The sequence below is a fragment of the Gadus morhua genome, chromosome 10 (genome assembly GCF_902167405.1).
Source record: "Gadus morhua chromosome 10, gadMor3.0, whole genome shotgun sequence".
Taxonomy (NCBI): domain Eukaryota; kingdom Metazoa; phylum Chordata; class Actinopteri; order Gadiformes; family Gadidae; genus Gadus; species Gadus morhua.
In genome coordinates this window covers 9,070,850-9,091,340 of record NC_044057.1, presented here as the reverse complement: position 1 = coordinate 9,091,340, position 20,491 = coordinate 9,070,850, and the positions used below count along the sequence as shown (strand labels likewise).

At 46.9% G+C, this 20,491-nt stretch overlaps 2 protein-coding genes across 5 annotated transcripts in view; both read left to right on the top strand.

Moving 5' to 3' along the window:
• LOC115552399 (uncharacterized) overlaps positions 1 to 11,465 on the top strand; it is a 100,332-nt gene extending 88,867 nt beyond the window's left edge. For 3 of the 4 annotated variants that reach the window (XM_030368464.1, XM_030368463.1, XM_030368461.1), the window contains one exon: positions 10,658 to 11,465. In XM_030368464.1, the coding sequence (XP_030224324.1) occupies positions 10,658 to 10,719 (62 nt within the window). In that variant the 3' untranslated portion in view covers positions 10,720 to 11,465. The remainder of the gene's footprint in view (positions 1 to 10,657) is intronic. The other variant, XM_030368462.1, reaches the window with a different exon arrangement.
• A 406-nt stretch (positions 11,466 to 11,871) lies between these two features.
• On the top strand, positions 11,872 to 20,337 carry LOC115552401 (PDZ and LIM domain protein 3). Its single transcript, XM_030368465.1, has 6 exons — positions 11,872 to 12,644; positions 13,093 to 13,244; positions 13,754 to 13,820; positions 14,326 to 14,425; positions 17,957 to 18,068; positions 19,862 to 20,337. The coding sequence occupies exons 1-6, from the start codon at positions 12,552 to 12,554 to the stop codon at positions 20,016 to 20,018; spliced, it is 681 nt and encodes a 226-aa protein (XP_030224325.1). The 5' UTR covers positions 11,872 to 12,551; the 3' UTR covers positions 20,019 to 20,337.
• Positions 20,338 to 20,491: the final 154 nt, after the last annotated feature.

Here is a 20,491-nt window from a genome sequence, read left to right as displayed (position 1 = left end):
ATCTGGAAAAAATAATCGATCTTAGGCTCCGATCCTTATTTGTTTTTTTTGTCGATTAGTATCGGCCTCACGCTTGCCTCAAATCAATTTTCATGACATATATATTTATTTAGTCCAAGATCCCTCCCCATACAGTGGAGATATCTTGAAAGCGTTCAAGAGCACTGATGCCAACCAATATGCTGTGGCTGGATGGGTGAAGGACGCTAAAGTGAGTGTAACCCCTCTTTGCCTTATGAGGTTACAGGTATTTTTGGGTTTCGGTTTCAATTCGAAGTTGGACCAGTTACCAGGATTCTAGGTTAACGCTCATGGAGCCCAGGATGGAACATCAACACTGACCACACTCACACAAAACATAGTTTCAGAACTGTATTGTTAACAACAATTTTCAACATGGAAAATAATAAAATGTGCGCAAAATAAAATAGAAATAGAAAGAAATGTCTTTATGGTCTTCTCTTCCTTGATATGAGCTCAGTTTATATCGTTGGGGCCCTTTGATCTTTGTGTTTCCTACCACACCGCAGGTTTGGGAGGTAGTTCAGTTGACTCTGTTCCTTAGTTTCGGCTCGCCATCTGGTTATCTCCAGCGGATGTCTGGAAGCTGCCTGGTGGCTATCCAGTGCTGGTCTCCTATCTATCGTTGACTACCGGTGTCGCTGATGTCCCCTCGACATCGAGCGTCACCAATTCAAATCCTTCACAAAAACCTGACCTGTAGAACAGGCCACATTCATACATCTCAGTAAATTACAACAGGCCATTGTTTCAGTTAAAATAAATAATAACATAAATATGACCTATATATTAATTTAAATCAATTAACAAAAATATATTATCCACATAGGTCTCACTTTACCAGTGAATGAAATAAAAACTCAAATAACTCAAAATAGCCTTTTAGCATCAATTGTCCGAATTAAATAATAATTGTCTGAATTAAATAATGAATCCCCCTTTTTCTCTCCTTCCATACAATGCACACAATAGCTTAACATTTAGAATTACCCCACGGTGTTAGCAGTTAACTCGTGCGTTAGCTCGAGTTCAATGCTAATTCGCCTTGGTCGCTACACTAGCGGCTAACGCACAAGGTTTCAATTTAGCAGTTAGCGACAAGTTCGAACTGACGCACACACACCTCCACTCGACGCTCCCCACATTCAAAAGACACATTAAACTCACCGCCGAGCGGGCAACATCAACTGTGGACTGTTGAGGCAGCTCGCGGTGTTTTCCAACTACTTCTAGATACTTTTAACTACTTCTAGATATTTTTCAATCGTGCATCCGAACGGTGCGTTCTCTCCTCTCCCACTAATTATCACGCAGTTATGCGCACCTGCAACGCCGCTTCACCGTGACGTCATGACGCACGTCTCTCTGCTCTGTCCGACGCAGTTAACCCCATAAATGCCAGCTATCGCTCTCTCACACATTCATACAAAGTAATAGCGGACTTTTACTCTTTCTTCTTTTAACTTTTTCACAGCTTATGAAGCCTGGGCTACACTCTCCCCCCCTGAGCTCATGCCCGTCCCGGGACATGGCAAGGGTTGCGTAGTTACTACCTGGGAAGTTGAGGAAGAGGAGCCTACAAAGTTCTCATTCAAAGTAGTTTCAACAACTGTTGATAAGCCACGAAGAAATTACTGCATCATAGCTAACAACGGGCTACCTAGTTCCGTGTATGTGAGTCGGTTAGGTTGGCCCTTAGTCCGAGTTGAATGTCGAACAGAACTAACCTGTTCTTGCTCTTGTGTATCAGATGTACATGTACCTACTGTCTGATTGTCACCAGTGTCACATGGAACGTCTGGAGATTTGTCACATTGCGTGTTAGTACAGTCATTTTCAGTAAAACCCATTGGTTCAGCCGTTGCGGCTATGTCAGTAGTCGAATGTGCAATGTCACTTGGCTGACTATCAGCCTGGTCAAGTACCAGAGAGGCGTCTGTAGTACAGTCAAGCCTAAAAGGTTGTTTGTCAATCTCAGGTAAATAATCAACACGCTGAACACTTGGAGTACTCTCAACAAGATGATCAAGTGGAAGTATCTGACATTGTGCATCTTGCTCAGGGGATATTCCTGGATTAAACTGAGCTGTGTTATGAAAAGTTGGGACCTGAACACTTGAAGGATCCCTGAACCAGTAGATAGGAATGATCTCATCTTCCTCCTCGTCCGAGGGGATTGTTTCATCTGGGGAAGGATTTGCACGAGTCGACGGCCTACGCTTCCCGGACTGTGGGACAGGATGGCTGTCCTCTGTTGGTAAGTAGCCACACGGAAGTAGTAAGTCCCTATGTAATGTCCTTAAAGGACCTTCACGGTTCTCAGGCTTCACTGTGTACACTGGGAGTGTTCCAGCTCTGCTTACCACAACATGGACAGTTGCTTCCCATTTATCAGAAATGTTGTGCTTTCCCCGTAAGCGGACATTTCTGATGAGAACTCGGTCTCCAACATCCAAGTCCGAAGCCGTTACACGCTTGTCATATCTTGTTTTGTTTCGACTTGCTGTTTTTGCAGCATTTGTTGTTGCCATTTTGTAGCTTTCCTGAAGACGAGACTTGAGAGTCTGAACATACTGAGAGTGCGACGTGTGCTGACCACCCTGCACAGGCAAACCAAAAGCGAGATCGACTGGTAAGCGAGGCTGGCGGCCGAACATGAGTTCGTATGGCGTGAACCCCGTCACCTCGCTCCTCGTACAATTGTACGCGTGAACTAGCGGTTTTAAGAAACTCACGCCACCGAGACTTCTCTTGATTCCCCAGGGTAACTAGCATGTTCAATAAGGTGCGATTGAACCGCTCAACAGGGTTCCCACGAGGGTGGTACGGAGTTGTCCTCACCTTATGTATGCCAGCTACTCGGCAAAGTTCCTTGATCATGTGGGACTCGAAATCAGGTCCCTGATCACTGTGGAGTCTTTCCGGGAACCCGTAATGTACAATGAAATTGTCCCACAGACACTTCGCCACAGTTCGGGCCTTTTGGTTGGGCGTTGGTATGGCAACTGCGAACTTCGTAAAGTGATCTGTGATGACAAGGATGTCTTTTGTTCCACTACTGTCGGGTTCCAAAGAAAGGAAATCCATGCAAAGTAACTCAAGAGGTCTCGTGGTGTTGATATTGACCAACGGTGCCGCTCTCTCTGGCAATGCCTTTCGGCGCACACATCTGCCACATGTTTTCACCTTCTTTTCAACATCTAAAGCCATCTTTGGCCAAAATAACCTTGTTCTGGCAAGATCTAAGGTACGATCAGCACCCATGTGTCCCATGTGATCATGTAAGCTCACCAAGACCATGTCACGGAGCTCAGCTGGCAAGACCAGCTGATAAGAAGTCTGGGCGCCGACTTGTCGTCTTCGGTAAAGCACATCATTGAGGAGCTCAAGACGCTGTAGCTCTCTCAATAAGAGTGGAAGTTCTGGGAGTTCGTTCCGTAGAGTGGGAGGTGGCTTCTCCCCGCACTCAAGTTGGTAAATAACATGCTTCAAACACTGATCAGCCCTTTGCTTACTCGCTAACTCAACTTCAGTTAAGTGAGGGATGAAAGGCAATCCTCCAAGCCGGTCCTCTTTCCCATAGCTGTCAGGTACAGCTCTTGTGGAGGTGGTAAGAGTTTCGACCAAAGTAGCACCACCATGAACATAAAGATTGTCACTGTAGACAAATTGCCTCTCACAAATGGCTTGAACAACAGCTTGGTCGACAGCATCGATACTGTCCGGGTCAGAGAGATGGTCACGTGTGAACTGACAGATCCGCTCCCTCTCCTTCTGCGACTTGGGATCGTCTGACAGTTCGCCATGAGGTCTGCGCGACAGTCCGTCGGCATCTGAGTTTTGTTTTCCCGGTCTGTACACAAGCTTGAATGAAAAGGTAGACAAGGTTGCAAGCCATCTATAACTCGTTGCGTCGAGTTTTGCAGTGGTCAAGATATACGTTAATGGGTTATTGTCAGTAACTACAGTGAAGTGATTTCCATAAAGATAGTCACAGAATTTTTCAGCGACTGACCACTTAAGTGCCAAGAATTCCAGCTTATGGGCACCGGCTCTCACTCCGCGATAGCCCCCTGCTCGCATAAGCTATGACCCGGAGCTGACCTTCTTGTTCTTGATAAAGAACAGCACCAAGGCCGCTGGTGCTGGCATCGGTATGTAGTACATACGGCTTTTGAGGATCGGCGAAGCCCAATACCGGAGCGGTGGTAAGCGCTTCAATGACCTGCTTAAATGCCTGCTGACAAGCAGGTGTCCAACGACCACCAAAAGGTGCCTTTGGGTCATGGTAAGTCTGATCAGTTGATGGTTTCAAGTTGGATTTCTTACGTGGAGGTGGGTACCCGGAGGTCAGGCCGTGCAAGGACTTCACGATGTCAGAGTAACCCTTCACAAACCTCCTGTAGTACCCTGCAAAACCCAAGAATGACCTAAATTCTCGCAGGTTTCGGGGGACTGGCCAGGTTTTGAGAGAAGCAATCTTCTCTGGGTCAGTTTCAACCCCGTTCCTGGAGACGACATGTCCGAGATATCGGACAGATGTCTGAAAGAAAGAACACTTCTCAGGTGAGAGTTTTAGACCAAACTCCTTCAAACGACCAAGAACCTTCATAAGTCGGGCTTCATGCTCCTCCAAGGTCTTTGAGAAGATGATCAGATCGTCTAGGAAAACCAAGACTTCCTGCAAATGCATATCGCCCATGCATTTCTCCATTAACCTTTGAAAGGTACTTGGTGCGTTTGTCACACCCTGAGGCATCCTGTTGAACTCCCAAAACCCAAGCGGGCATACAAATGCTGTCTTGGATTTGTCTTTCTCTTCGACTTCAATCTGGTAATAACCAGACTTCAAATCGAGGACCGAAAACCACTGAGAACCTGAAAGTGCAGAGAAGGTGTCTTCAAGCTTGGGAAGTGCGTATGCATCCTTTATTGTCTGCAGGTTCAGCTTGCGGTAGTCAATGCAGAGTCTGACAGTACCGTTCTTTTTCTTGACAACCACGATGGGGGACGAAAAAGGTGACTCAGATTCCCTAATTACCCCAGTTTGTAAGAGCTCTTGGATATGCTTGCGAACAGCTTCAACATCAGCTGGATGTATTGGCCGAGGCCACTGCTTGAAAGGAGTCTCATCCGAAAGCTTAATGTGATGTGCCACTTTATCTGTTCGCCCAAAATCCAAGTCGTGTTGCGCAAACACTTCTGGCATGTTATGAAGTTTCTCGACAATGCGCTCTTTCCAATCGGGTGGGATAGGCGAATCCCCAAAGTTGAAGTGCAAGTTTGACTTCTGAGATGACTCAGCATCGGCTGGTTGATTCACTTGCTGTTGGGACAAGACGCTCTGGTAAGTACCGATGTCTGCAAGTTTACACCCTGCAGGGATGATAACATCATGTTCAGATACATTACTAACGATGACTGGAAGCTTGAAGGGTCGCTGGTTGGGAAAGTCAACCAAGCAAGACTTCACTATTAACCCGCCAGGCAAAGTAGATGAAGATGAATGCTCAACAACAACAGTCTTCTCATTCTGGAAGTCGTTAGGTACAGTGAAACCTTCGATGACAACGGTCTTTCCAGCCGGAACGACCTCTGGTTTCTTTTCTTGTAGCTTCACCATGCCATGGCTATTGCTAGCCTGTCTGCGTCTGAGTTCAAGGACCTTGATCACAGCTTGGTAGCCGTAATGGGCTGGCTGATAGTTGGTTGAATCACCTTCCGAAAATGTGTCATACAAGACATCCATGGTGTTGGTACCTATAAGCACAAGAGACTGTGAGGTGGCCCTGACATCAGGCACAACCAAAGCAAGGGTAGGTACCTCGATCGAAACACCAAGCAACGCCTGTGGAAAGACAACTGTCATTTCAATGTAACCTTGGTAGGGCACGGATTGTCCGTTTGCTCCCTCTACCTCTAGGAGATCGTGCAAGGGTTTGATTTCTTGTTCGGCTAGGTGCTGTTCATAAAATGAATGAGGAACGGTGGTGACCTGTGAACCTGTATCAAGTAGACAGTTAACTTGTTTACCGTTGATGGTCACTTGAGCTGTACTTCTGGTACCTACCAACCCAGAAGGAAGCTTAAAGGAGTGGTTTATTTTAGAGTGTTCTGAATGGTACACTTTTGAACCTTGTATTTCTTTGAGGAACGTGGTTGCTTCTCTTCAGCCCCTGTCTGCCCCACGACAGAGACTGAATCTAGTTTAAAGGTAAGTCGGGGCAGTTCTGTTGTTCCCACTTATGCTGTCTTTCCTCTAATTTTTTTCTCTTTTCAGTCACTAAAGTCGGGTTTGAGTCATTGGTGCAAAATGTTGATACGTGTCCATCCTCCCCACAACTAAAACAATACCAAGGTCTGGGGTTGTTTGTGTAGTTCTTTCTTGGTTGTTTCGTCATGTCTGGTTTTGTACTGTGTGATGTTGACACTCTGCTTTGTGTTTTTCCCGCAGCTCCTCTATCACTAAACCCCCCAGGCGTCCTCTGATCCATTAAGGTGGTTAGCTGACTCTGGAGGCTAGCTACCTGCTTCCTAAGATCGTCAATAGCACTGGGCTGGGTCTCTGGGTTCTCTGTTGGCTCAACAATACAGCTACTTTGTGACTGGAGCTGAACTCTCTGCCTTGTGGAACCTACATGCTTCCTCATGCGACTAGCTTTTACTGCCTGTCTGTCCTCCTCAGTACGTAGCATTAGCAAAAGTTCTGAGAACGGAGGTGCAAGATTTATCTTCTGCTCAAGTTGTAAACTAGAGAGCAGAGCAGTGTCCCAGCATCCTCTACAAAACTGTTTGAGGAGGTATTTACCTACTTCCCCTGGTACGACCCCCCCTCTCTTAACAGCCTGGTTGAGCGTGAGCTGCAACCGCTGTAGGTAAGCTGATGGCTTCTCGCCTGGATCCTGGAGAGTACTCATGAATTGAGCAAACAGCTCTTCTCCATCTTCAACTGCACCAAAAGCAGAATCTAGAAGTTGCAAATAGGCTGAAGGCAATGAATTGGAGCACAAGCCTCTTACCACATCTGCTGCAGGTGAAAGCAAACTCTCCAAGATCCTTCGAGACACTTGAAGAGGAGACATACTGGGATCATTCAAGAGAAGGTCAATGTGCGAACGCCAAGTATCATAGTCCACTTCACTATTCGGTCTGGGAATTTTCCCTGAAAATGAGCGAAGTCGGACTGGGAATGAAGAGGAAGAACCTGCATCCCCCCTCCTCACAATGTGTTCAACCACAACTTTCTGAACCTCTGGTGGATTGATGTCACTCGCAGAAAGGGATAGGACTCTTCTTTGATCAACAACTGGTGCTGACATAGCACTGTTTTCACCACTGTCATCCTGAGGGGGACCTGAGAAAGGACTGGTGGGCTGTGGGGACTCTACAGGAAACTCACTGAGTACTAGAGGCGACGGCTCGTTTGCAGATTGCATGCTTTCAAAATCACTACCGATATGCATCATCATCTCTCTTAAGACTGCTTCGTAGTCTTTGCCGCTTAGCTTTGCTAGCTCTTTTAGCTCTGTCAGGTAAGTTTTTGTAGCACTGCTACCTAGCTTAGAAGTGTAAACACTACTTAAAGCCTCAACATTGTACACAACATTTGAATCACTTTTTAGTGTGTGTCTGTATGGTAAAAGTGACTGCATAGCTTGTACAGCTGAGCCACTAGCGTACTCGACAATCAGGTTTTTGTGTAAATCAGAAGACTCATCCTCAACCAAAAGAGTGCGCTGAATGGCACCATACTTCTTAAGGAAATCAATCACTTTTTCAACCTGAACTGACTCAGTTATTCCATCAACGATGACTGCGTTGGGAATTTTAACACTTGACCTCTGGATAAAATCCATGTTTGAATAAAGCAATATTGATGTCACCTAACTGGGCTCCTGGCTGGTTCGCCACTTACTGTAACCCCTCTTTGCCTTATGAGGTTACAGGTATTTTTGGGTTTCGGTTTCAATTCGAAGTTGGACCAGTTACCAGGATTCTAGGTTAACGCTCATGGAGCCCAGGATGGAACATCAACACTGACCACACTCACACAAAACATAGTTTCAGAACTGTATTGTTAACAACAATTTTCAACATGGAAAATAATAAAATGCGCACAAAATAAAATAGAAATATAAAGAAATGTCTTTATGGTCTTCTCTTCCTTGATATGAGCTCAGTTTATATCGTTGGGGCCCTTTGATCTTTGTGTTTCCTACCACACCGCAGGTTTGGGAGGTAGTTCAGTTGACTCTGTTCCTTAGTTTCGGCTCGCCATCTGGTTATCTCCAGCGGATGTCTGGAAGCTGTCTGGTGGCTATCCAGTGCTGGTCTCCTATCTATCGTTGACTACCGGTGTCGCTGATGTCCCCTCGACATCGAGCGTCACCAATTCAAATCCTTCACAAAAACCTGACCTGTAGAACAGGCCACATTCATACATCTCAGTAAATTACAACAGGCCATTGTTTCAGTTAAAATAAATAATAACATAAATAGGACCTATATATTAATTTAAATCAATTAACAAAAATATATTATCCACATTGGTCTCACTTTACCAGTGAATGAAATAAAAACTCAAATAACTCAAAATAGCCTTTTAGCATCAATTGTCCTCGAATTAAATAATAATTGTCAGAATTAAATAATGAATCCCCCTTTTTCTCTCCTTCCATACAATGCACACAATAGCTTAACATTTAGAATTACCCCACGGTGTTAGCAGTTAACTCGTGCGTTAGCTCGAGTTCAATGCTAATTCGCCTTGGTCGTTACACTAGCGGCCAACGCACAAGGTTTCAATTTAGCAGTTAGCGACAAGTTCGCACTGACGCACACACACCTCCACTCGACGCTCCCCACATTCAAAAGACACATTAAATTCACCGCCGAGCGGGCAACATCAACTGTGGACGTTTGAGTCAGCTCGCGGTGTTTTCCAACTACTTCTAGATACTTTTAACTACTTCTAGATATTTTTCAATCGTGCAACCGAACGGTGCGTTCTCTCCTCCCCCACTAATTATCACGCAGTTATGCGCACCTGCAACGCCGCTTCACCGTGACGTCATGACGCACGTCTCTCTGCTCTGTCCGACGCAGTTAACCCCATAAATCCCAGCTATCGCTCTCTCACACATTCATACAAAGTAATAGCGGACTTTTACTCTTTCTTCTTTTAACTTTTTCACAGCTTATGAAGCCTGGGCTACATGAGGCAATGAGGAATAATCTTTATCTGATAGAAGTTGGTACCATATATTTGTGACTTCTTGTGAACAGTTTGTGGTGGGTTACTATCATTGATCGTTGAAATCAGTCATCAAATCATAGACGATAATTTCGCAGAGGATGCTTGGGACGAGTTTTCTTCAAGATTGATTTTGTACACACAACAAAACCCGATTTGAATTATTATGGATTATTTTGGACAATGAATGAGGTATTAATACCAATACTCTTTGGCTGTGACGTTGTCAACATTGGGTAAATGGAGCAGAACATAGTGGGTCATATGTCACTTTTTTGTATGCATTTTATTCATTAGTAAGCTACATGGATATGCCATCTTTCAGAACCTTTCATTACCTGCACTAAAGAGAATAAAAGAGCGCATCCTCATTGTTTGATTGTGGTCATAGGTGTTGTTGTTGGTGCTGAGTTACCACTGAAATCAGTGGGTCAGTGGGTGGGATCGGTTGTCCAGATGGCGGCGCAAAGCTACAGTGACGTCACGTGAACCAAACGAATAAGGTCATGATGTTTAGGTAGCTGCTGTGGCGATCGCCATCCGGCTTTAACCCCACCCTACCATAAGGGTACTGTCAGGGGTGGAAACGCGAGCCGTAACTGAGCTGGGTTAAACCGCTATACCCTCGCTACTTGGCTGTGGCATGTGGGTCCGAAGCGTGTGTGCAGACCAACTTCTAATACAATGAACAAATACACACATGTATATACAGTATGTATTCAGTGCATTAGGCATACACACTTTTTGTTAGGTCAAGCACAGTTCTGAAGTTATGAACGAATCAGCAAATGTACTTTTGGCTGTTAGCTTTCCATTGGAAACATTAATAAATCATTCATACACTTTTGGCAAAATAGACATTAAGAAAGCCTTTAGAAACGTTCTATTGTTCATTTATTTCTGCCACCACAAACTCTTTGTTCTTACAGCAAGCTAACTGGCACTGTCATGGTGTCAGGCAGGTACTAGAGGGACTAGAGGTACTAGGGGTACTGTGGGGTACTGGGAGGTACTAGGGGTACTAGAGGGTACTAGGGGTACTAGAGGGTACTAGGGGTACTAGAGGCACTAGGGGTACTAGAGGTACTAGGGGTACTGTGGGGTACTATAGGTGCTAGGGTTACTAGGGGTACTAGGGTGACTAGAGGTACTAGGGATACTAGGGGTACTAGAGATACTAGTGGTCCTAGTGGTACTAGAGGTACTAGAGGCACTAGGGTTGCTAGAGGTACGAGGGGTACTAGACTACACTGGTGAAGATAGGTAAGATTCACAACTTTTGATTAAAAGAAAGTATCAAGCTTAAACACTAAAACATATGTGTTGTGTTTGTTTGTGTGCTTTGTGTATTTTTGTGTATTTGCGTGTATTTGTGTTTGTCAGGCACTTCCAGACGGAGCCGTTTCTTTGGGACATTTCCAGGGAATTACGTCAGACGTCTGTGACCTCTGACCCCGTAGGCTGACCAGCGATCAAATTTATTTTCTCTGTGTGTGTGTGTTTGTGTATGTGTCTGTGTGTGTGTCTGCATGGTGTGTATTTGTTGGTGTCCTTGCATCATCCCCAATGTAATGTGATGACCTTTACTTATTATTTATTCTTTTGAAAGCGATCTATTTTATTTTTGTTAATAATGTTGTCAAAAAGTGTGTCATGTTTGTGGAACGGACAAGTGTCAAGGAAGTCTCAGCGATAGGATTAGATTAAGATTGTGTTGTTTCCAGAGATTTCCTTTAATAAGGAATATGTGTGTACACAATGTATGCTTTAGTAGATGTTGGCTTATTTAAGAGCAGATCACTGCCATTCATGCTGAAAAGGTGTAGGAATACGATCGGAAGATGCTAGCATTGCTATGTGAAATAACCAGTCTGCAACAGTTAGTTGTGGAACGGACTAAATATGAATATGGAACTGCTTTTTTGAAGCAAGACGTATGAAATAACATGTTTTATAACTTAAAAGTCAACGTGAGAGGCAAGGGAGTATCTGGTAATTACAAGAAGTGGAAACATATATCCATCAAATGCTTTCTGTGACTGCCAGCACACCAGCTGCAAAACCTATCTGGATGTTATCCTCGGTCAGTGCAGATCCACTCTGGAATGAATTTTTTTTTTCCATTGTTTTTGAAATAGAAGAGATACTGTTGATGTAAGAAATTCAAATAAAATGATATCCCAAAATGGTTCAAATTTTGTTCTAAATGTTATTTCAGGTACTGTTTCTATTTCAGTCAGAGAGAAGGCCCCGCCCATTGTTTTTACTAGTGTGTGTGTGTGTGTGTGTGTGTGTGTGTGTGTGTGTGTGTGTGTGTGTGTGTGTGTGTGTGTGTGTGTGTGTGTGTGTGGTGTGTGTGTGTGTGTGTGTGTGTGGGGGGGGGGGGGGGGCGTGCTGGTTTGAAGTTAGGGTGCGATGTGTCTTTAAATGTGAACTGAACAGGTGTTAATGTGAAGGCTGTCCCTGTGGTCAGCAGCTAAAAACAGTCTAGGGCCCCTCCCTTGGCTGGTTTATTAGTTGTACACATTTCATTTTGTCATCTTATACAGTTTCATTTCAAGAGACAGACGTACTGATCTGTTGACATCACATTTAGTTTATGAAAGAGAACTTGGTCATAGTCACTAACTAAGCAACGTTATTTTTAAAGGATCTAAAAACAATGATAGACAATGTGTTAAACTCTGTCATCTCACTGAGTGTACGATAGCACATTCAAATAGAAGATTGTTCAATAGAGGAAGATTCTTGAATACATCGATTCTTAAATATATTGAATACCGAACTATTTCCGAGTATAAACAACCTTTCCTTGATATGAGCCCCAGACACAAGTATGATCCCAGTTTGTATGTGTGTGTGTGTGTGTGTGTATTTGGTGTGTGTGTGTGTGTGTTTGGTGTGGGTGTCAGTCTGTCTGTCTGTAAGTTGATATTATCTCTGTATATAGGCCAATCAGCTTGGACTCTCTTGAAAGGGGCGTGACAGGGATCTACAAACACACACACACACACACATACACACACAAACACACACACACACACACATACACACACTGAGCGGAGCTAGAGAGCGTGTTTCACTGGGCAGTGAGTTGACAGAGGCAGAGCTACAGAGGGAGACCCTCTAGAGCAGGAGTGTGTCAGGTTAAGAACACATCATAAGGTGCAGCTTCGTAAAATAATGAGTACATAGAAGAAGACGAAGAAGAAGAGGAAGAGAGAATAAGAGGGGTGACAGGAGAAGAGGGGCGAGAGAAGAAGGGGTGAGAGACAGAATGCCACAGAACGTGGTGCTGGAGGGAGGGGCACCCTGGGGCTTCAGAATAACAGGTGGAAAGGAGAACAATCAGCCTATCAGCATCGGGAGGGTGAGTGACCAAAGGACCACAGTGGGAAGCACGACTCCAGTCTGAAACATGTTTGTTGGAGAGAGAGGGGGGCAGGGGGGGGGAGCAGCATGGAGCTGTGCAGCGAGTCAAATGCTCCAGCAGTGATATCATCATGCTTATGATAGCTTTATAAGATCACGTTTATACTGAGACACACACACACACACACACACACACACACACACACACACACACACACACACACACACACACACACACACACACACACACACACACACACACACACACACACACACTGTTTCCGAACACCAGTCTGTGTTGTTACCTCTAGGTGGCGCCTCCCTAGAGGTTGATTTGGGGTTTTGGTTTCTTGCTCGCTGAATTAGAAAAAATAACATGTTTTTTTTCGTAGTGTTGATTTTTGTGCTGATCGAGTTGCAGAACTCTTAGCTCTTATGTTTCTCAGGTAACGCCGGGGGGAAAGGCGTCATTGGCCAACCTGTGTCGTGGTGATGTCATCCTCGCTATTGGAGGCGTGGCCACAGACGCTATGACTCTTTCTGAGGGCCAGAACGCCATCCTAAGCTCCACCCAGCAGCTTTGTTTCAAAATAGAAAGGTCAATACACACTGTGTACAGGGATCTAATCATCAGGATATATAACAGGGATATGATCATAAGGATATATGACAGGGATCTCATCACAAGGATATATAAAAGGGATCTGATCATAAGGATATACAACAGGGATCTGATCATAAGGATAACAGGGATCTGATCATAAGGATATATAACAGGGATCTGATCATTAGGATATTTGACAGGGATCTGATCATTAGGATATTTGACAGGGATCTGATCATAAGGATATATAACAGTGATCTTGCTTGAATAGGTTAGCGATCAGCGGTGCGCTAAAACAATTCAGTCCTGGAAAGAGGAGTGATACTCTACTGTCCTCAGCCTGTTGCTTTACATAATGGGTAGACCAAGTAGCAGACCGACTGTCTGCTAGTTGGTCTGGACTGACGATAAATCATTATCCCTTATGTACTGTTAATGTAGTGTGTATTAAGTATAATAAGTGTGTAACAATTGCTTGTCTTTGTGTTTGTGTGCTCATACAGACCGGAGACCAGACTGTGGTCCCCTCAGATGGAGCCTTTCAGAGTCAACCTGCAGGCTAATGAAAAGGTACAAATATGACCCATACAAGAAGTCGACAGAAGCAACATGAACTAATGAAGAGTGACCCTGAGGGTCAGTTGAGATGGAAGGGGTCTGGGAGGAGGTTTTACTGATGATACACGGAGGTCATAGATCAGTTCCCATCTTGGCTGCTGTGTGATTTCTAGAACAACATGTTTGTGGATTTCCATATGCCTGATGCATTTGACCCTACAATGTAATTCATATCATCCAGGATATCTCCCCTGCCTCAAAGTCATCTGACAATGGATTAAAGATAAATATCCAATAAATATTTGATATTATTATTATATTACAAGACAACTGATGAATTAATTATAAAGCATGTTGTTAACAATCTCTGGTAATTTCTAGCTCCCTGTGGTGAGGTTAACGTCAGTCTGTCTGTCTGTCTGTCTGTCTGTCTGTCTGTCTGTCTGTCTGTCTGTCTGTCTGTCTGTCTGTCTGTCTGTCTGTCTGTCTGTCTGTCTGTCCTCTTCTCCACCTCCAGGAGCTCGGACATTTTGAGCACAAATTCAACGTTCGGCCGCGGCCTTTCGGAGCGGCGCCAGCGGTGGTGTCCATGGAAACCATTGACGACAACAACAACAGTATGTTTACATCGATTCAGAAGTGGAATAATAATAATAAATATTATTATTATTCCCTCTCCTGGAACCGTCACCTTATCGTGGTGGAGAGGTTTGCGTGTCCCTGTGAACCTGAGAGCTGTGTTGTCTGGAGCCTTGTGCTCCTGGTAGGGTCTCTCATGGCAGAGTGGTCTCAGGTGAGGGGCCAGACTAAGAATGGTTCAAAGAACTCCAATGAATAACGTAAAAAGAGGAGATGTGACCCCGCCCGGAGGAAGCCCGGGGCCCCCGTCTGGAGCCAGGCCCAGACGGAGGGCTCGATGGCGAGCGCCTGGTGGCCGGGTTTGCCACGGAGCCCGGTCGGGCACAGCCCGAACAAACTACGTGGCACCCCCCCTCTCTTCATCCCATGGGCCCACCACCTGTGGGAAGACCCGTTGGGGTCGGGTGCGCAGCCACATGGGTGGCAGCGAAGGTCAGGGGTCTCGACGGACCAGACCCGGGCGGCAGAAGCTGGCTCTGGGGACGTGGAACGTCACCTCGCTGTGGGGAAAGGAACCGGAGCTTGTGAGGGAGGTGGAGCGCTATCAGTTAGATCTGGTGGGGCTTACCTCCACGCACAGTCTCAGCTCTGGTACCGTACTCCTGGATAAGGGTTGGACTCTATTCTTCTCCGGAGTTGCCGAGGGCGTGAGGCGCCGGGCGGGTGTGGGGATACTCATAAATCCCCGGCTGAGCGCCGCGGTGTTGGAGTTCACCCCGGTAGACGAGAGGGTCGCCTCCCTGCGCCTAAGGGTTGTAGGGGGGAAAACTCTGACTGTTGTTTGTGCGTATGCACCAAACAGCAGCTCAGAGTACTCGGCCTTCTTGGAGACCCTGAATGGAGTCCTGTATGGGGCTCCAGTAGGGGACTCCGTAGTTCTGCTGGGAGACTTCAACGCCCACGTGGGCAACGATGGAGACACCTGGAGAGGCGTGGTGGGGAGGAACGGCCTCCCTGATCTAAACCCGAGCGGTCGTTTGTTATTGGACTTCTGTGCTAGTCATGGATTATCCATAACAAACACCATGTTCGAACATAAGGGTGCTCATAAGTGTACCTGGTACCAGAGTACCCTAGGCCGAAGATCGATGATCGATTTCGTGATCGTGTCATCTGATCTGAGGCCGCATGTTTTGGACACTCGGGTAAAGAGAGGGGCGGAACTGTCAACCGACCACCATCTGGTTGTGAGTTGGATCATGGAATGGGGGAAATTTCCGGATAGACCTGGTAAGCCCAAACGAGTAGTGCGGGTGAACTGGGAACGTCTGGAGGAGGCCCCCGTCCTAGGTATCTTCAACTCACACCTCCGGCGGAGCTTTTCTGGCATTCCTGTGGAGGTTGGGGGCATTGAGCCAGAGTGGGCAAAGCCTCCATTGCTGAAGCTGCGGTGGCTAGCTGTGGCCTCAGGGTCTTAGGCTCCTCAAGGGGCGGTAACCCTCGGACACCGTGGTGGACACCGGTGGTCAGGGAAGCCGTCCGACTGAAGAAGGAGGCCTTCCGGGATATGATATCCTGGAGGACTCCTGACTCGGTTGCAAGGTACCGACAGGCTCGAAGGGCTGCAGCGGCTGCCGTGTCGGAGGCTAAGCAGCGGGTGTGGGAGAAGTTCGGAGAGGCCATGGAGAAGGACTTTCGGTCGGCACCAAAGTGTTTCTGGAAGACTATCCGGCACCTCAGGAGGGGGAAACGGGGAACCATCCAAGCTGTGTACAGTAAGGATGGGACTCTGTTGACCTCAACTGAGGAGGTCGTCGGACGTTGGAAGGAACACTTTGAGGAACTCCTGAATCCGAATAACACGCCCTCTATGTTGGAGGCAGAGCTCGAGGTTGATGGTGTTTCGTCGTCAATTTCCCTGGTGGAGGTCACTGAGGTAGTCAAACATCTCCGCAGTGGCAAAGCCCCAGGGATTGATGAGATCTAGCCAGAAATGCTAAAGGCTCTGGGTGTTGAGGGGCTGTCATGGTTGACACGCCTATTCAACATCGCGTGGGAGTCGGGAACAGTGCCAAAGGAGTGGCAAACCGGGGTGGTGGTTCCCCTGTTCAAAAAGGGGGACCAGAGAGTGTGTGCCAATTACCGGGGTATCACACTTCTCAGCCTCCCTGATAAAGTCTACTCCAAGGTGCTGGAAAGGAGGGTTCGGCCGATCGTCGAACCTCAGATTGAAGAGGAACAATGCGGTTTTCGCCCCGGACGTGGAACTACGGACCAGCTCTTCACTCTCGCAAGGATCCTGGAGGGGGCCTGGGAGTATGCCCTTCCGGTCTACATGTGGTTTGTGGATCTGGAGAAGGCGTATGACCGGGTCCCCCGGGAGAAACTGTGGGAGGTGCTGCGGGAGTATGGGGTAAGGGGGTCTATCCTCAGGGCCATCCAATCTTTGTACTCCCAAAGCGAGAGCTGTGTTCGTGTTCTCGGCAGCCAGTCAGTTTCGTTCTCAGTGGGTGCTGGTCTCCGCCAGGGCTGCGCCTTGTCACCAATCCTGTTTGTGATATACATGGACAGGATATCGAGGCGTAGTCGTGGTGGGGAGGGGTTGCAGTTCGGTGGTCTGAGGATCTCGTCACTGCTTTTTGCAGATGATGTGGTCCTCATTGGATCATCGGCCTGTGACCTTCAGCACTCACTGGATCGGCTGGCGGCCGAGTGTGAAGCGGCTGGGATGAGGATCAGCACCGCTAAATCTGAGGCCATGACTCTTAGCAGGAAACCGGTGGATTGCTTACTCCGGGTAGGAAATGAGTCCTTAGCCCAAGTGAAGGAGTTCAAGTACCTCGGGGTCTTGTTCGCGAGTGAGGGTACTATGGAGCGTGAGATTGGCCGGAGAATCGGAGCAGCGGGGGCGGTATTGCGTTCGCTTTACCGCACCGTTGTAACGAAAAGAGAGCTGAGCCGCAAGGCAAAGCTCTCGATCTACCGGTCGATATTCGTTCCTATCCTCACCTATGGTCATGAGGGCTGGGTGATGACCGAAAGGACGAGATCGCGGGTACAAGCGGCCGAGATGAGTTTTCTCAGAAGGGTGGCTGGCGTCTCCCTTAGGGATAGGGTGAGAAGCTCAGCCATCCGTGAGGAACTCGGATTAGAGCCGCTGCTCCTTTACTTAGAAAGGAGTCAGCTGAGGTGGTTCGGGCATCTGGTAAGGATGCCCACTGGGCGTCTTCCTTGGGAGGTGTTTCAGGCACGTCCAGTGGGGAGGAGACCTCGGGGAAGACCCAGGACTAGGTGGAGAGATTATATCTCAACACTGGCCTGGGAACGCCTCGGGATCCCCCCGTCAGAGCTGGTCAATGTGGCCCGGGAAAGGGAAGTCTGGGGCCCCCTGCTTGAGCTGCTCCCCCCGCGACCCGACCCCGGATAAGCGGATGACGATGAGGATGATGAGGATTATTATTATTGTTTTCATTACTTTTATTGTTTTTACTATAAATACAATTAATTAATAATAATACTTATTCATTATAACCCCTAAATGGGAGTGTTGATGATGTGTTGGTGTGCAGGTGTCAGCCGCCCCGCCACCAGACACGTGACAGCTCCACTGAGCAGACCTCAGCCTCCGGCTGCTAAGTTACAGAAGCTCCCTCTCTGTGATGTCTGTGGAAAAGGGATCATGTAAGAATGAACATGATACTAAATGTACATTTCATAAACAAGCCTATGCTAAACCCTGACCAGTCGTATCAGTCCGCCCAACATGTCGCCCAACACATATTTGATTGGTACTTTAGTCAATCGGATTTCACATTTAGCATCTCTGAATGAAAGCACTCTACACATTCTAGAACTCTCCTGTCTGCCCGGTGCTTTTGTTTTAACACATTACAAAGATTACATAAGGAGTTCTGAGTTAGACTCTAAGCTGCAGACTGACCAATCAGAATCAGAGCGGTACGTTGAGTTCATCCGTCCAGTTGAATCAGACCAGTGGAACGATCTGCTTGTCCAACCGGTGAAACCATTAGCCTACCACTGGCTGTCATTCCAACTGACCACAATGTTCAGTTATAGCTCTCAATGGTAATGGCTCCCAGTGATCCCATTAGCCACAGGAAGGGCCATACTGGTCAGTGTGACGCCAGAAAAGCATCAGGCAGCAGAACCTGGAACTGAACCCACTGGGGGATGCTCCTCCCCTGATGTGGGGGCTCAGAGGGGGCTAGGAGGGGCAGGTGGGGAGGTCAAGGCTCACATCCAATGCTGCGTAGCACACAGAGGGAGTTCCAGAGGGTCACGTCACCTAATTTGATTTTGAATCCCAGTTGGTCTCATGGGCTTTACAGGCCATATATTATGTCACCCTGAAATGCTCCTCATACTGAAAACACACTAAGGAAGAACTCCCTGAATCAGGCAGGTGCACAAAAGAGATTCTCGGAGTTCAATTGATGCCCACCATGGGGAGACATGCTGGCAGCCAATGATGTTGAGGCTTCAGACAAAACAAAGTTGAGAGTCGGTGATAACTGAGTTTGATAGGTTCAAATGTTTGGACGCATGAAGTCTGAATGGACTCATGATGGATCCATTGGCGGACTCCAATGGTGACGAAGAGCTCCTGAGGTAGAGTTTGGTCATGGATCATTCCAGTTAGCCTCAAGGAGGTTCTGGAAAACCGCTTAGTACGCGACTAATTCACTCCAACCCTTGGAGATTGTCGTTTCCCACAATTCAGCAAATCAGCATGTTGAGCTGTTGTGTTAAAGCAGATCCAGAGACTGATCTTTATGACACAGAGAGGGGTTAGAAATTAGGTTAGACAGTCAAACCCAGAAGCTTTGGTCTGTGAGGCCAACCTTCAGCCAACATGGACGCTAGGTTTGACGGTTGTGTCACTAATGAGCTGAAGCATCATATTAAACATGAACAAATGGGTTCATCTTTTACAATAAAAATATGTTCATTCATATATATATAGATACATATATACTGTGTATATATATACATGATAAAAACATGATATATTCGTATCATATCTGTATATATAGATTTATGAGTATAAACATATATATATGTAGTGTATCCATATTATATATTCTCATACATACACATACATATAAACCTACATAAGCATACAGACATAGAAACACAACACAAGCTGATAGGCATCAAAGTTCATCATACAGTCTGAGGCCCTTGAAGAAGACATTGGGAATTTTGGAGCGACGCCCACCACCATATAGCTGTCGAAACCAAGCCAACCACTGTGGAGTAAAACATACACACATAACACTGGGAATGGACATGAAAATGAATGCCTAACTAATGAGTTAATGCTTAGCAAAAGTTCAAATCAACTGAGAGCACACGTCACCAGACACAAAGTTTGTGTCTGTGTTTACAAAGAGCGAAGTACCAGTTTACAAAGAGCGAAGTGTATTCACTCATCCATCTTGTGTCCATCGCAGCGGCCCGGTGGTCCACGCAGGAGAGAAGTGGCGCCACCCCGCGTGTTTCCTGTGTGCGTTCTGCGGGACGGAGCTGAAGCACCGAGGCTACTACCTCATCGAGGGAGAGCTCTACTGCCAGGAGCACGCCTCTGGGCACGCTCAGGAGGACCGCTAGCCCACAGGCTAACCCACAGGAGGACCGCTGGTCCGCAGGCTAACTGAGGGCCGCTAGCCCCGCAGGCTAACGGAGGTCCGCTAACCCACAGGCTAACCCTCAGGAGGACCGCTAACCCAACAGGCTCACCCAGCAGGCTAACCCCACAGGCCACCGGAGGACTGCTAAGCCAACAGGCTGACCCAGCAGGCTAACCCACAGGCTATAGGAGGACCGCTAACCCTCAGGAACTCCATTTATTAGCAGACGCCCGCGCACACACACACACACACACACACACACACACACACACACACACAAACATAAACACACACACACAGACACACACACACACACACACACACACACAGACAAACAAACACACACACACACACACACACACACACACACACACACACACACACACACACATAAACACACACACACACACACACACACACACACGCACACACACACACACACACACACACAGA

What these genes read in the sequence shown, in the direction of transcription:
- LOC115552401 (XM_030368465.1), top strand. Translation starts at nt 12,552, where the DNA reads ATGCCACAGAACGTGGTGCTGGAGGGAGGGGCACCCTGGGGCTTCAGA. An exon ending in CTTTGTTTCAAAATAGAAAG is followed by an intron (nt 13,245 to 13,753) that starts GTCAATACACAC and finishes GTGCTCATACAG; the next exon opens with ACCGGAGACCAGACTGTGGT. An exon ending in GTCTGTGGAAAAGGGATCAT is followed by an intron (nt 18,069 to 19,861) that starts GTAAGAATGAAC and finishes TGTCCATCGCAG; the next exon opens with CGGCCCGGTGGTCCACGCAG.